General features: G+C 42.0%; 1 protein-coding gene and 1 long non-coding RNA gene across 7 annotated transcripts in view; one reads left to right on the top strand and one right to left on the bottom strand.

Annotated features, from left to right (window-relative positions):
• The window catches only part of ARID2 (AT-rich interaction domain 2), a 102,244-nt gene that overhangs the window by 70,253 nt on the left and 15,596 nt on the right, over nucleotides 1-16,395 (top strand). For 3 of the 6 annotated variants that reach the window (XM_083698896.1, XM_083698895.1, XM_083698897.1), the window contains 7 exons: nucleotides 601-697; nucleotides 782-991; nucleotides 2,796-2,948; nucleotides 3,400-3,472; nucleotides 4,477-4,611; nucleotides 5,509-5,705; nucleotides 7,325-10,095. In XM_083698896.1, coding sequence (XP_083555022.1) covers nucleotides 601-697; nucleotides 782-991; nucleotides 2,796-2,948; nucleotides 3,400-3,472; nucleotides 4,477-4,611; nucleotides 5,509-5,705; nucleotides 7,325-10,095 — 3,636 coding nt within the window. Of the gene's footprint in view, nucleotides 1-600; nucleotides 698-781; nucleotides 992-2,795; nucleotides 2,949-3,399; nucleotides 3,473-4,476; nucleotides 4,612-5,508; nucleotides 5,706-7,219; nucleotides 10,096-16,395 lie in introns of all 6 variants that reach the window. The other 3 variants (XM_083698893.1, XM_083698892.1, XM_083698894.1) reach the window with 1 other exon arrangement.
• On the bottom strand, nucleotides 11,749-13,102 carry LOC310825671. The gene is made up of 3 exons (XR_014555422.1): nucleotides 12,883-13,102; nucleotides 12,729-12,789; nucleotides 11,749-12,644 (listed from the first exon to the last, which is right to left on the bottom strand). It is a non-coding gene; the product is annotated as an uncharacterized lncRNA (long non-coding RNA).

Genomic DNA, 16,395 nt, shown 5'->3' with positions numbered 1-16,395 from the left:
ATACAATAAAAGTGGCTGTTTTATACTTCCTTTGTGGTGTATTCAAAAGGGCCCTAATTTCTTCAAATTCTGGAAATGTCCTGTACATTTAATGCTTATTTTTCCTGGTATGTTTAAAGCTATTGGCTGGCTGGCCTTCCAATATAATCTAAACAAGCCATAAAGTAGTGCAAACAAAGCCTTACAGAACAATCCTATACATGCTTACTCAAAAATAAATCCTTTTGTTTTCACTGGGGCATAGTTCCAGATAAGAACAGATAGAACTGTAACCTTAGGCTGCAATCCTCTGCACATTTACTTGGCAATAATTTTCATTGAACTCAGAGAGAATTTTTAGTAGAAAAGAATGGATTTGGACTGTTATTTCCTTTTGCTTTCAAAATTTCATACACGAGACTGAATTTAGTGGTAATAAAAACAGTGAGAGTTAATGAAGAACAGAATTTACTTATCCACAGTAGTGGAAATGATATAGCATCCATTTGAAAATGTTTTCAGTATTGAATGTGACATCTTTCTAATCATTTCAGTGATTGTAAATATTATTCTCCATTATAAGTACATCACTCAGGTAAAAGTGCTTTCTTTCTTTTTCAGCTTCTATTGGACCCTGTTGATTTCAAAACAACTCATCTAATGTTTCATACTGTTACAAAATGCTTAATGGCAAGAGATAGATTCTTAAAAATGAGGGGTAAGCTGTTATGTGGTTATTACTTCTAGTCTGGATAATTGAGGATAAAGATGTTTGGTTCAAAAATATTTGTTTTTGTTTCAGGCATGGAAATCTTGGCTAATCTTTGTAAAGCTGAGGACAATGGTGTCTTAATTTGTGAATATGTAGATCAAGAGTCCTACAAAGAAATCATCTGTCATCTCACTTTGCCTGATGTGTTACTTGTCATATCAGCTTTGGAAGTGCTCTATATGCTCACTGAAATGGGTGAAGTGGCTTGTACTAAGATAGCAAAAGTTGACAAAAGCATAGGTAAGTGAGCAATTTTTTGAACTTATCCATATCATTAGCTATAGACTCCCAGACATGTTTCTCATTAAGTAAACAACAGACAATACAGTTCAGTGGGTAGAGAGTTTGATTTGAATTGGTTCAAGTTCCCATTGCGCCATAAACTCATTGTGCTGTGATCTTAGCCAATTCCTATTTTGCAGACACCATTACGCATTTGTAAAGTTGGAGTCATACATTCCCCCCCCCCAAAAAAAACCCAACACAAACAAGAATTGTAAAGGACTTTTGAAAATTAAAAGTGCTACATAAAAGTAAGTCTGTTGCAGTGCAGTTTTTTGTCATTTGCACCAAAGAAATGCATATTTTTCACCAAGGAAGGTTGCACAAAACTGTGCACAAAATAAATTATGCCAATAAGTAAGTTGCGTAAACTTGCTTAATTTGCATGCTTTGTTCTGATCTCAGTAGTTGAGTATTTACAGAAAGAGGGTGGATGCAAGGAGTGATACAAAGTCAAGAAAAGTTAATAGTAAACTATGGAAGGTAGCAAACTATGGAAGGACGCAGGTGGCGCTGTGGGGGACGCAGGTGGCGCTGTGGGTTAAAGCCTCAGCGCCTAGGACTTGCCGATCGAAAGGTCGGCGGTTCGAATCCCTGTGGCGGGGTGCGCTCCCGCTGCTCGGTCCCAGCGCCTGCCAACCTAGCAGTTCGAAAGCACCTCCGGGTGCAAGTAGATAAATAGGGACCGCTTACCAGCGGGAAGGTAAACGGCATTTCCGTGTGCGGCTCTGGCTCGCCAGAGCAGCGATGTCACGCTGGCCACGTGACCCGGAAGTGTCTCCGGACAGCGCTGGCCCCTGGCCTCTTGAGTGAGATGGGCGCACAACCCCAGAGTCTGTCAAGACTGGCCCGTACGGGCAGGGGTACCTTTACCTTTACTTATGGAAGGTAGCAGATTAATATGCATGACTAAAAACCACCAGTGAAGGATAAGTAGCCTAGGAGGACACCAAATGACTATCTTGTGATCTGCAGGCTCTTTTGATACTTTCCATATTTGTCCATTAGAACATGGGTAGGCAAACTAAGGCCCGGGGGCTGGATCCAGCCCAATCGCCTTCTCAATCTGGCCCGTGGACGGTCCAGGAATCAGCGTGTTTTTACATGAGTAGAATGTGTCCTTTTATTTAAAATGCATCTCTGGGTTATTTGTGGGACCTGCCTGGTGTTTTTACATGAGTAGAATGTGTGCTTTTATTTAAAATGCACCTCTGGGTTATTTGGGGGGCATAAGAATTCATTCATATTTTTTCCCCAAAATATATTCCGGCCCCCCACAAGGTCTGAGGGACAGTGGATTGGCCCCTTGCTGAAAAAGTTTGCTCACCCCTGCATTAGAATATGGTTTCTTTTAATACCTTACATTCTCAAGAATCCATACTAAGTACTGGATTCTATGTCTGATGCTACACTTTATTATCAAGTTGACACATTCATAAGAAACATAGTCTTCCTAGAACACCTTCAAATAACTGAATTTGTCCGTCCCCCCCTCCAAGATTATACTAAAAGACAAAAGGAGATATCTGGATTCTTCAATTATGATTTCAGTATAATACCTCCTTTGAGGTTTTTTTACAATCAAGTAGTATATAAAATTATGAGTTAAATGCAATAATAAATACTAAGCCAAGAAAAATTCATATACCAAACTTATAAAGCTATTTTCATTTTCATCAGTTGAATAGAGAAAGCGTAATAAATGAATTGTCCTTCAGTTTCCATTGTGTTAATATTAATATGATTAATATTAATGATTCAGATACATTAGTATGTCTGGTCTCAATGGACATCCAGATGTTTGGATCAGATGCCCTCGGGGCTGTAAAACTTGTAGAACATCAGAGTACGAGCCATCTACTCTCCGATATCAGGCAGCAGCAAGTGGAGCAGGTTCCATCACATACTACCCCAGGTTAGTATTGCTGTTGCTAAACAAATTTTATATAAATTATATTGTATAGTGTATGGTGTTTACCTTTTACTGCATTGGTGGGGATCCTCCAGCTCGTGGACCTAATTAGGCTAGCCAGGCCTCCCAGTTGGGCACACCAGGCCACTTTGAGCTAGCTACACCCACCTGTTAATTCATCAGACGTCAGGTATGGGCTAGATAAAGCCATGGCTGCAAAGGAACAATTGGGAGCCTTAGAGTGTTCCTTTGGGACCCTGGCTTACATTCAGCACTGATGGCATTGGACACCAAATAAATGCAAGCTCCAGTACCTTCAGGCAGAGTTGCTCTCAGGAAAACAAGTCCAAAACGTACGTTTGAGAAATAGTAAGGGGTGGAAACTAAACAAATGAAAAGGGTGGTGAGGTAGTGGTTTAAATCATTGACCCTGACTATTATTTCTGTTCCATAGCATCAAGAGCACCACATGTTGCTCCACCACCAGGAATAGTAGAAATTGACAGTGAAAAATTTGCATGCCAGTGGTGAGTACATAATTCAAGGATTTTAATACTGGAAGAGAAAGCCAACCATAGGAGAATGTTTAAATTTAAAATATTTTCATGTTAAAGGTTGATGTATATTTTGGAAATAAAAATATTCTGATGCTGTTTTGAAGAAATATTAATCAGCTAATTTGAACATTTGCTGTGTAGTAGTGCACAGCCTTTTCAAGAAAGGCTGAATGATACAATATTTCTTTCTATTTTAAGTGTATTAGTTTTCAGATAAGAGCATAAAGCATTTAATTATATCTTCACAGCAAGGGGCTTGATTTTTACCCTTGTATTAAGATGGCTGTTGTATGTTCTGCTCTTTCTTTCTTTCTTTCTTTCTTTCTTTCTTTCTTTCTTTCTTTCTTTCTTGTTACATCCCGTGCTTGAATGTTTTCATAGATTTGCACATTTTCATACATAAGCACTCTCTCTCTCTCTCTCTCTCTCTCTCTCTCTCTCTCTCTCTCTCTTCCTCTCTCTGTGTGTGTGTAGTTCAGAAATGTTTATATCAAGGAAGCACAGCTTAGTGTGATAATTTTTGTTGAAGAAACACTGATATGTTAGCCTTTACATTAGGGCACCATAGCACCATCCTATACTATATTCATTGGAATATAAAATTCATTATCATACTGTAGGAATAAGCAACTGTATAGTCTTTTTCAAGAGGTGCCAGACCTACTGTATTGCCATCTGTACAGATGCTTACCAGGCTGCCTGTGTAACTGGAAAACATTCCAAAGTAATATCAAAGCCATGAAGAGACTTTATTTTGCAGGGCAGTGGAAGAGATCCAAAGGCCAGCCAGTGCCCCATGGAACTGGAGTTGCATCCAGAACCTTATGCAGTGCACAGAGGCTCTGTGTCAGAAATGTAGATGTAGGAAGTGCTTCTTAAAAAGTTTGAAAAACATGGTTGCAGAACAGTAAGCCAGTTAGTTTTTGCATATGTGCTTATATAGTTTGTTTCTCTCTCCCAAATCGTTTCCTTAGGTTGAATGCCCATTTTGAGGTCAATCCAGATTGTTCAATCTCCCGAGCTGAAATGTACTCTGAATACCTCTCCACGTGCAGCAAACTAGCTCGCGGTGGAATCCTAACATCAACTGGATTTTATAAATGTCTTCGGTAAGTTTAACGTATTCACAGAATAAATCACAGCCTGGGGATGTGTGGTGTTCTGCAGTTTGTATTGATTTGCAAATTTAAGGAGAAAGTGTGCTATGGATATGACCATCTTGTATTGTTAAAGGTGGTAGTTGTTGGTATAACCATTGTTTTTGCTTTTTTCAAACATTCTGTGTGGGTTTTTCACTTTATCTTAGCTATCTTTTGAAAACCCAAACCTAAAACTTGGAGCCAAGAGTCTGGGAGACCTTCCTTTGAACCTGCTGATCTATAAGAAAAAGTCGCTGTGGGATGCAAGCAGCATACTATGCTGAGGAAATCTAGAACATTTTATAGTGCTTTTTCTTTCTTGCCTTAGATTTCCACCCCGCCCTTAAATAGCAATCATTGCCATGGCCCATATGTACTCCATTGCCTTTTTGAAATTTTCTCAGGCTTAGAAGGCACAGTTTCCTTCCTGTGCTGTTCCCTGTTTTAAAAATAACTGGATGAAATTCAGTACTATTTTTCTTCCAGCACTCGTTTTCTGTCTCCCTCTGATCCATTCTTCTTCCCAAGTGCTCTACTACTGTGTTGTCTTCTCCATACCAATTCCATTGCCAATGCCCACACTTCCTTGGTGCTGAAACATGAACTGATCATTGCTTACAGCAGGCTTGGTTGGGAAGCACTGATATAATCACTATTTCAGAACCCTCACATTTGGCAGGAAACTGAAATGTCCATCAATTGCCTTGAGGAATATTTTTCTGACGTAGTTTACCACAATACTTAGAAAATATACTTGCATACAAAGCTAGATTTTATGCTCAGAAGATCATTGAAAAAAGCTAGCAAAATGAATTAGTATATCACTGCTACCAATAATGTGTGTGTTTGCTTGCTTGTGTTTGGCAGAACTGTCTTTCCCAATCACTCAGTGAAGAGAATAGAGGATACAAATAACAATGGGCAGGCACATATTCATGTGTTAGGAGTGAAAAGGAGGGCTATACCTCTCCCTATTCAGATGTACTATCAGCAACAACCTTCGACAACCCCCGTCCTTCGGGTTGATTCTGTTCCTGATGTAGCTCCTTCTCCTTCACCAGCAGGTAATTTATACACTGTGAATATTTTATGTTGAGTTTTGAATTGATTCAGAGCATAAAATGTTGGGCTGGTTCAAGTATTGCAGTATTATGACGTATGTTGACCAAGAGTCGCACGTGTTTTGGGATGGTGCTGCCCTAGGTGGCAAGGTTGGAGTAATGCAGGGGCAGCAGCAGGAGCATAATGCCAGTATGCTTTGTCCATCAGTGAACCCACACAGCCCCAACTTCTCCACCACCCCATGCGGCTAAACAGGAGTGACACCCGTGTTGGGAAGGCAGGTCTGGCCACTATACATGCTGCTACCCATTGTTGTTGTTGTTTAGTCGACTCTTCGTGACCCCATGGACCAAAGCACGCCTGTCTTCCACTGCCTCCTGCAGTTTGCTGCTACCCGTAGAGACATATATACGCAGTGTGGCATGGGAACTAAGGTTACACGCACATGCATTCTGGCTCTTTTCTGCATCTAGAGTCTGATGCAGTTGATTATGTATAGCCTGCCATATGATCTTTCCACTACAAAGAGAAGGCATGCAGATCATATGGGTGAGACATTCCTGCTGATGTACAGGGCAGTACCTGACATTCTGCATGGAGGCTGAGGGGGAGCCTGTGTTCCAAAGCCATGTGTTTACTAAGCTGCCCTGGAATTGTGATTATTTTTTTTTTCAAAAGCAAGATATACATGATATAAGTGTACTGCGTGGTGGGCTGGTGTGTGAAATCACCGTATTTTTCTGGGGACACAGATTTAAGAAAATGGGGGGAGATGTATCCATGTATAAGACGCCCCCTAATTTTTGACATTTTAAAGGGAAAAAACCTAGTCTTATACACGGAAAAATACGATATGCAGATATACATATACACAACCCTGGAGACAACACTACAATGCTTTGGAAACCATTTTTCTGGGGGTAGAGGAGATTACTTCAGCTGGTTTCCATGTTAGTTGATGTAGATAATGCAAATTATTATTTAACAACTTAAATCGTAAGCCTGCATTTTGCAGCACACTGATGTTATCCAAAAGCAGGTCATGTGTACCTGGCAAATTGGGCATTCAGCTGGGGTGAACCATAACAACAACAACAATTTTATTATTTATACCCCACCCGTCTGGCTGGATTGCTTCAGGCACTCTGGGCTGCTTCCAACATATATAAAAACATGAAAAGTCAAACATTATAAACTTACTGATACATGGCTGCCTTCAGATGTCTTCTAAAAGTTCTGTAGTTCTTTATCTCCTTATGATGGCATTCCACACACTTGTTGGCCCTTGGAGTTATAAGGAGAGGAAGGAACATACATGGACATCAAGTACAGTGATAGATACTTGAACCTCTGTCTGGTATGTACAAAGTCTGTGGTTAGTGCTGACTCCAAAGCTAATTAAAAAACCATGCGTGTTTAAGTTAACTAATAATACTTCTACTTTGAAATGTTGCTTGCTATAATCTCAAGGTTCCCACTAATGGCCTCCCCCCCCCCCACTTTATTTGGTCTACAGGACTCCCACATGGACCGCCAAGTGTTGGAAACTATTTTGCAAGGACCTCTATTAACAATCAGTCTTCAACTCTAACTGCAACACAAATGTCTTTTCCTATTCAAGGTGCACCTACAGTGGTACAGACTGGCTCCAGGATACTACAGAACCCTTCAGTTCACAGTCAGCAACAACAAAATGCTCCCATGACGGTCATACAGAACAAAGCTCCAATTTCTTGTGAAGTAGTCAAGGCCACAGTCATACAGAGCACCGTTCCCCAGTCTGCAGTTCCTGTTACTATCGCTGTAGGCGGTGGCGCACAACCTTCCAATCAGAATCCTAGCATTGCAGGGCCACAGCCCTCCGTTACTGTTGTCAGCTCTCAGACTTTGCTTCATCAACCTGTAATTCAGCAGTCCCCTTTGCACGCGGTGGTACCGGGACAAATACCCTCAGGCACTCCTGTTACGGTAATTCAACAAGCTGTACCTCAGGGCCATATATTTGGCAGAGTACAGAACATACCAGCATGCACATCAGCCGTTTCCCAGAGTCAACAGCTCATTACCACATCATCACAGCCAGTACAAACATCATCTCAGCAGTCCACAGCTGGTAACCAGCAACAAGACACGGTCATCATAGCACCTCAGCAGTATGTCACAACTTCATCTTCAAATATAGTTACTGCTACTACAGTTCAGAATTTCCAAGTTGCTGCTGGACAGGTGGTTACGATCGCTGGCGTCCAAAATCCACCGACATCTAGAGTAGGGTTTCAGAACATTGCACCAAAGCCCCTCCCTTCTCAGCAAGTTCCCGCAACAGTGGTACAGCAGCCCATGCAGCCATCACAGCAACAGCAGCCTCCGCCACCTCAGCAAAGTGTCGTGATCGTAAGCCAGCCAGCTCAGCAAGGTCCAACGTACGCACCAGCCATTCACCAAATTGTTCTTACCAATCCCGCTTCGATACCCACTGGCCAAGCTGTCCAGTTGGGTGGGCAGCCAAACCTAACGCCAGCTTCCTCCCCGTCACCTGGACCAATTTCAAATAATCAAGTCCCTACCGTAATATCCTCTCCACCGCTCACCCCGCAAACGCAAGGACCCCCTCCCACGGTCAGCCAGATGCTTTCTGTGAAGAGGCAGCAGCAGCAGCAGCAGCATTCACCAGCACCGTCCCAGCCACAGATACAAGTCCAGCAGCAACAGCAGGTACAGATGCAAGTTCAGTCGCAGCAAAATAACCCAGCAGTGGGCCAGCCTCCTCCTAGTGAGTCAAGCCTGATAAAACAGCTGTTGCTTCCTAAGCGAGGCCCATCGACTCCTGGAGGCAAGCTAATTCTCCCAGCGCCGCAGATTCCTCCACCAAACAACGCAAGAGCTCCCAGCCCTCAAGTGGTTTATCAGATGGCAAATAACCAAACACCAAGTTTTGGAGTTCAAGGGCAGTCTTCAGCTCAGCCACTCCTAGTTGGACAGCAAAACGTACAGTTGGTGCAGAGTGCAATCCAGCCCCAAGGAACAGTCCAAACAGTTCCCATTTCCAATTTACAAATATTGCCAGGCCAGTTGATCTCAAATAGTCCAGCAACCATTTTCCAAGGGACTTCTGGCAATCAGGTCACCATAACAGTTGTGCCAAATACTAGTTTTGCTACGGCAACTGTGAGTCAGGGAAATGCGATCATTGCTCCAGCTGGAATTGCGGTGAGTGGCACTCAGGCAGGAGTTGGGCTGCAGGTGCAAACACTTCCACCTACCCAGGCACCTCTAGCCGGACAATCGTCATGTTCTGCTGCTGCTGCTCCCCCGTTCAAAGGAGACAAAATCATTTGCCAAAAGGAAGAAGAAGCAAAGGAGGCAACAGGTTTACATATTCACGAGCGTAAAATTGAGGTCATGGAGAACCCTTCTTGCCGAAGAGGAGCTGCAAACACCAGCAACGGCGATGCAAAGGAAAACGAAACACAAGCGGGAAGTCTTCTAAACGGAAGAAAACATGACTCCAGTCTACCTCCAGCTAACTCAGGGAAAACTCAGAATGAGGCCAATCAGTTCTCGCAGGTCAGTAATGGACCGTCGTTAGACTTGGGTGAAAATGGAGCTCTTGGAAAGCAGAACTCTGAGCAACCAGAAACGCAGGAAATTAAAAGTGATTTGAGGAAACCCCTCGTTAATGGAATCTGTGACTTTGAAAAAGGCGATGGTTCCCATTTAAGCAAAAACATTCCAAATCACAAAACTTCCAATCATGTAGGAAATGGTGAGATTTCTCCAGTAGAACAAGGGAATATGGATGCCACACAACAAGATGCTGCCAAAGGTGATCAAGGGGAAAGATTTTCCAACGGACCTGTATTAGGTTTGGGTACTACGTCTGCTGTAAGCAGTACACAAGAGGCTTCAAAACTGTTAACCCAGCAACTTAGTGGTACCATTGCTGATGTACCTAATGGACCTCTAGCTTCAAGTTTGAATTCAGATGTGCCTCAGCAACGCCCAAGTGTAGTAGTTTCGCCACAGTCAACGGCCTCTGTTATACAGGGGCATCAAATCATAGCAGTTCCACACTCAGGACCTCGTGGGCCCCTGGCTACCCTGTCATCTGAAGTTCGGTCGACTAATGGCACAGCAGAATGCAAAACTGTAAAGAGGCCAGCAGAGGATAACGATAGGGAAAATGTTCCAGGAATCCCAAATAAAGTAGGAGTTAGAATTGTTACAATCAGTGACCCTAACAAGGCTGGCTGCAGTGCAACTATGGTTGCTGTGCCAGCTGGAGCAGATCCAAGTACTGTAGCAAAAGTAGCAATAGAAAGTGCTGCTCAGCAAAAGCAGCAACAGCAACAGCAACATCCAGTACCATACATGCAAAGTATGGTCACACAGGTAGGTCCAGAGCCTTCATTTTTACTTATTTTAGCTACCCATCTCTCTCTCTCTCTCTCTCTCTCTCTCTCTCTCTCTCTCTCTCTGTGTGTGTGTGTGTGTGTGTGTCTGTGTGTGTAGAGATGTACAAATTCCACTTTTGCATTATTTCGTACGCTAGCTTGGAAATGTTAAGAAAACTGTTTTGTACATTCATATACTGATGTGGTATCACTCGCTGTTATTGTTTAAGCAATGGGAGTATAGTACAGCTTAAATTCACTGAAATGATCTGCAGTCTATCAGGATATAATTTGATTATGCACAGGCAAACCTTTTGTATTCACTTATTTTATTGTGGGTTCTCTTCTGAAAACTGAGTGATGTTTCCTTGCATTTTACAGTTTTAACGTGATTTTGTTCCTGCATATGTCGCATTCAAGGCTGTGTTTTGCATCTTAATGCCTCTATTTGCAATTGATGTCTTATTTATGCAGCATGTATACTTTACATATGCCTTATGCAGCTTTGTATAAAACAAACATGTAACTAAGGGATATATTAGCAAGGTTTTTTTCCCTTCTGCATATAGATTAATTACAAAAATTGGAGGATTATTGAAATGGTTGAGACATTTGAGCATGAAATGGATAATATCAGCTCTTCATCAGTAGATGTACTGTCTCTTCACTGGACCAAACAATATCATTTTTCCTACTACTTCACCTGCTATATATATTGTTAATTATCTTCATTTTGATGAAAGCAATATGTATGTGACATTACCTCCACTTATATATGTTCAACAATAGAGCTGCAGTACTGAAAGTAAAACGGCTAGCTTTCCCCTGATGTGTGCATTTTGTTGGTGGTGTGCTAGAGATAAACATTTGCAGCTTTAAAAACTCCTGAGATGAATATATAGCTCACCTATGTTTCTCATATCAAAGGGGCACATTCAGATGCTTTTTTAGATTGTATCAATTTAATCTATTTATATCCCACCTTTCCACATGGTGGCTTATAAAAAATTAAACAATATTCAGTCATTCCAAAACTATACAACAAAAACAGCAGAAAATCAAATCTCAAGCAAAGCCATCATAAAATGAATAACATGACAAACAGGAATTAGAAAAAGGGGGAAAGCCTTGAAGCCATGTCCAAAATGAAGTTCTGAAGAAAACATAGTGAAATCTTAGGGAGTGGGTCACTTGATTGTGGAAATCCAGCATACACACATTTTAGATGCATTAGAAGAAACAGTCTAGCTTTCTTCAGTTTCTCTACAGTCAGGTTGCCAAAAAAGCAACAACTGGAAATGGGATAGAAGCAGGCCAAGTTTGGCACTTTTCTGTTGCATTGATTTTAGTGAGAGAGACTAGGGCATAGGTTTTTAAGCAGCATTGATTTCCGTGGAAAAGCGCTAAGCTTTGGCTGAATTGTGCCTTTCTGCAGACTATAATATGAATGAATGCATAATTACAACTGGGTGTGCCCATAATGTGCAAATTTATTCATCTCTGTTCTGTTGTATATATCATCAGGATCATCCACAGAGTACTTATGGGTGATCTTGTACATCTCTTTTTTTACCCTTCAACTTCCTGAGCTCTGCAGCGTGTTCAGTTTTCGGATGTGAAATATTTGTAACTCTACTAGCCAAACAGCATGGATATTTATTGTTATTTATTTTTGTCCACCGGCAGTGTCTCTGTTTTGTCAGGATGCAGCGTCAGTATGTTGGCCCCCACCTATTATTCCTCCAGGTACAAGTTCAGCATTGACGCAGCTTCATCCAGTTCACATCAAAAGGAGAAATGGAGCATATTCCACTCACATATCGGCGACACTGATCTTGCTTTGTGTCCTCCTCTTGGCAAGAGCCAATAGAAACGCTGTATCTGTGCAGATACAATTCCGCAGTCCATGTGGGATATGTGACCAGAGATATGAATTATGTTCCTAAGTTGTATCAGTGCTTTGTTAGTTGTAAGCCAATAATGTTTTAATGCTGTCAATCCCATGAAAGGCAACCTGCCCACTGTTACCAATTGTGCCTATAACACACAGCTTTGGGAAAATCTGGGGTCCTTTCTAGGTAGCGGCCTCGGTTCACATACAGTAGACTCCTGCATGCCCCAGGATCCTCTTGAACAGGCAGGAGTTTTTTGATGGATGTGTAGATATTCCATGGAGGCAAGTCAGTGCCAAAAGCATTCCCTAAATATGGAAAAATGGAAAGCTACTCAAATAGAATGTGGTATGTGAATTCACGCACAAAAGGGAAAGTCCCCTGCTACATAGAGTCAGCTGCACTACTCTGCTCTCATAGCCCTTCACCGGTTGAATATCTAATTTGTGCTGCTGGAGGGAAGAGTGATGCCGGACTGAAGAGTGGGCAATCTCCACATTGGAACAAGCACCATGTACATGCCTTCAGTGGTTGGATGCCAGGAATACTTTTATTTACATCCCTGCTCCCAGCAACCTCTTGTTTTTGTAAGTTTGTGGATCATGCTTCGTGGGATGGGGACAAAGGTATCAGAAAGCTTGAAAAAAGATCTACCCTAGCACAAGAAGAAAAAATATTTTTAGTAAGGGTTTTTCTCAGTCTTGAATTTCAGTGTCTATCCTATTAATTGGACCAGTACCTTAGTCTAGGGGTTCCCAAACTGTGGTCCATAAGCTTCATTCAAGTGGTCTGTGGTTTGTCTGTAAAAATGCAGTTAAATATCACACAGCATCAGTACATTATAATTACTACAACAGGCTGAAAAATCATTAAGTGGTGTAATGAACGCCTACAGCAAATTTCAAGTGGTCTGGACAGAAATGGGTTTGGGAACCAGGAGCTAGACCATGAATAAAAAGTTTCACAGTAGTTATAATTTCTTGAAAATGTACTTAAAAGTTGGCCAGCAGGTGGGCTGAAAACATTCCTCTATTGGATGACATAATTATGACATCACAATCCTGTTTGTTTAGCTGCTTGTATCAAGACTACAGGTATTGAGCTAGACTATTACTATGTATCCTGCTGTCCCTTTACAAGCCACAAAATCTTGTCAAGCCTCTAAGGTGAGAAGGCTGCAATTATTAAGTGGGTGGAAAGATGAGAGAGGGCATGGAAGAGTTCTTTCCTCTTGTCTGCCTCTCATTCCTTTTAGGAATGTGAAAGACAGGAGAGGGAGGCAGGAGAGCATAGCCAGAGGAGAGGAAGTGCCAGAGAAATATAATGTGTGTGTTTGGGGTCATGGTTATCTTGTTGCAAGGGGATGGTTCCTAGGTTGAAGGACCAGAAGACATAGCAAGGGAGATTGCTTTTGGGCTGTGGGGAGAGAGAGCTGATGGGTTGAAGTTTTTCTTGGGAGCTGAAGCAATGCTTGAATTCGATAAGGATTCTTTATTTTAGAAATAAGGGTGCCAACTGCTGTGGAATGCCTGTTCTTTAATTCTAAGGCTGCAGTAGTTCACTAATGAAGGAACTCTGTACATGCTCAGCGTGATTCATAGCTATTGTAAATATTACAGGAGCCATCCCTGGTACTTTCCCCTCCCTCTGCATTTTTTAGTTCTCCTGCTGTAATCAATTACTTCACCATTCGCTATAGGGACCGCAACTCTTGTCGTCTCTTGCATAGTTTGCATTAAAATATGGTGAAGCTGGGTGGAAATGTGAATTGCAAGTGTTTATATTATGGGACTCGGGTGGCGCTGTGGGTTAAACCACAGAGCCTAGGACTTGCCGATCAGAAGGTCAGCGGTTCGAATCCCCGCGACGGAGTGAGCTCCCGTTGCTCAGTCCCTGCTCCTGCCAACGTAGCAGTTTGAAAGCACGTCAAAGTGCAAGTAGATAAGGTAAACGGCGTTTCCGTGCGCTGCTCTGGTTCGCCAGAAGCGGCTTAGGCATGCTGGCAACATGAACCCGCAAGCTGTACGCCGGCTCCCTCGGCCAATAAAGCAAGATGAGCGCCGCAACCCCAAAGTCGGCCACGACTGGACCTAATGGTCAGGGGTCCCTTTACCTTTACCTATGAACCTAAAATGTTGGAAGATATGTTCCTCATTCAGGAAATGTTTGTATGCGTGGACATATTTTGGAACCTTTTCTGCCTGAAAGTATTACTAGGTCAAGGGGGGGGGGGGGGAGATGGCCTGTAGTGTAACAGCAGATGACAATGATAACGTCAGCAGGAGAATTCTCAGTAACAATGATGCCTTAATCATGTTTGCTATAGCAGGGCAGCATTTTCAGTCTGCCTCCAGGATTGAAGTTTCCAGGCAACTTTAAAGTACATTTTTCTGAAACCTCTAAGAGCTACAGAACTGACTGTTGTTCCACTACCTATTGAATGTCTGATTGATGACTGACACTGAAATCTGAGTTACAGGAAATACCATTATTGTGGTTATTGTATAAGGATATTGGGCTCAGCTACATTCCTCATTCCTTTTCTGTTTTGTTGTGGTATTATACTTTTTTAAATGTCAAAATGTTAGCCTTTTCTTGTTTATAGACAATAGTTCCAGAGAAAAGTCTGCAGTCGAAGACTTGTGGAAGCTGACTTCCTTTGTTTCTTCCCTTCACCCTGAAAAGCCTCTCCGGAGACTGAATTGGGTGATTCCCACTCACTGATGGTGCCCCTCCCCAATTCTCAGGAGTTCCTCCCCCCCCCCTCACACATACCCTTGACCTTATTGCACCTCAGCCCAGTCATATTCAGTAGGGTATCCTTACTCTCAGGAGAGCCTTATTGTGGAGAGGACGGAGTTTTGCTGAAAGTAACAAAGATTCCTTTATTCTTCTGTAATTGACACTAAGCAGAAACGAAACAAATCCAGATTTTTTACTTGTATTTTAGTAAAAGAGGAGTTTGATAAGTAAAAGTAGGTTTTTTTAAAAAAAAAATATGTATAGATGATGTCTCAAGTACTCTTCTAACCATTCTAATTTGTGAGACTTTTGTAAAAAAAAGTTCTCTGTACAAAAACATAGCTTGTAGTGCCTCCCCCATCCGCTTGTGTAACTATGCTTACTAGATACTTGTAGAGTTAGAGTTTCTTCTCAAATAAATGATCTCAGTTTTTGTGTTATGTAGCAAGCCCCTAGTACCTACTCAGAGCATCTCCAAAGTGTTGATTGTTTCTAAATAACTGTGCGACTTTGTGTATATTCTGTTAATACACCCAAGTGATCTGAATTGCAAATTTTCATCTTGAGCATAGATTACTTTTTGAAACTTCTTGTTTTATGTTCTACTGCTTCAGATAACTTTTGACTATCAATTTATTTATTGTGTTCCTATTGCTTGTAGCGTGATGGCCCTTATCCTATTTTATCTGTATGTTAATATGATAAAACTCCTGTCTCTCTCGCCTGTCTTACATTATGACATGTCCTTGGGTTGTTCTTTACATGGATTACTTCAGCCCTGTTCCAGTGAAATTCCAACTGTATTGTTTGTTGGTATGTTTGTTTGTTTGTTTAAAAGTATTTGCAAAATGCTTTATGGTCATATCCTCACAAAATGATACTCAAGGAAGGAGTGATAACGATAAATAATGGCTATAACAGATAGTATTCAATAATTTCTCAGGGTTGGAGCCCTACTCTGGGCAAAAGATTGCTGTATTGCAGTGGGTGGACTAGATGAGCCTTGTAGTCCCTACAGTCTGAAGCTGAGACACTGCATCAAACCAATTGGCTATGTAGCCCAGCTCTCCTTCAAACTCTCTGACTGATGTCTTTCCTGGTCTGTTTCCTGACAGCCTTTTTAACGTGAGAAGTCATGGACTTGGTCTGGAGACTGTGAAAACAAGAAAGGATATGTTCTTTATTGCCCGCATTTCAGAGCTGGGCTTTGGAGAGACAATAGGGCTGAATTTAATTAAGTTGTTAAGCTAGTGGAAGCAATGAATCCTGCTAGTGCAACAGGACTTTTCACACCGATGCACCACTTCCTGCCTCACCAGATCTGCTTGGGGAGGTCAGGATTACTACCAGAACCCTGAGGGCATTGCGAGATGGGGTTGTTCCAGCTGGCAAGCAGAAATGCTTCCATTGATGGAACAATCTGCTTAGCACTGTTGAATTGCACTTGTAGTTTTGGATTCTAAGACGAGTGAGTAGAAGGGAATTTACAGAATGAAATTTCAATTCCTTCCTCCCTCTTGCTGCTGCCTGGATCCACAGAAAAGCATCCCTAGGGGGTTGAGCTCTCCTGAACAGTGTGGGATGGGATGCAAGCAGGCAAAACGTACCCAGTTTGGTGGGTTGAGGAGGGTGGTCCTGACCAATGTAGGATAGAGTATGAGGGG

Source organism: Podarcis gaigeae, assembly GCF_964106915.1.
Source record: "Podarcis gaigeae genome assembly, chromosome: 10".
In the NCBI taxonomy this organism is placed as follows: Eukaryota; Metazoa; Chordata; class Lepidosauria; order Squamata; family Lacertidae; genus Podarcis; species Podarcis gaigeae.
The sequence above is the reverse complement of the archived record's forward strand: the minus strand, read 5'-3'. Positions and strand labels throughout refer to the sequence as shown.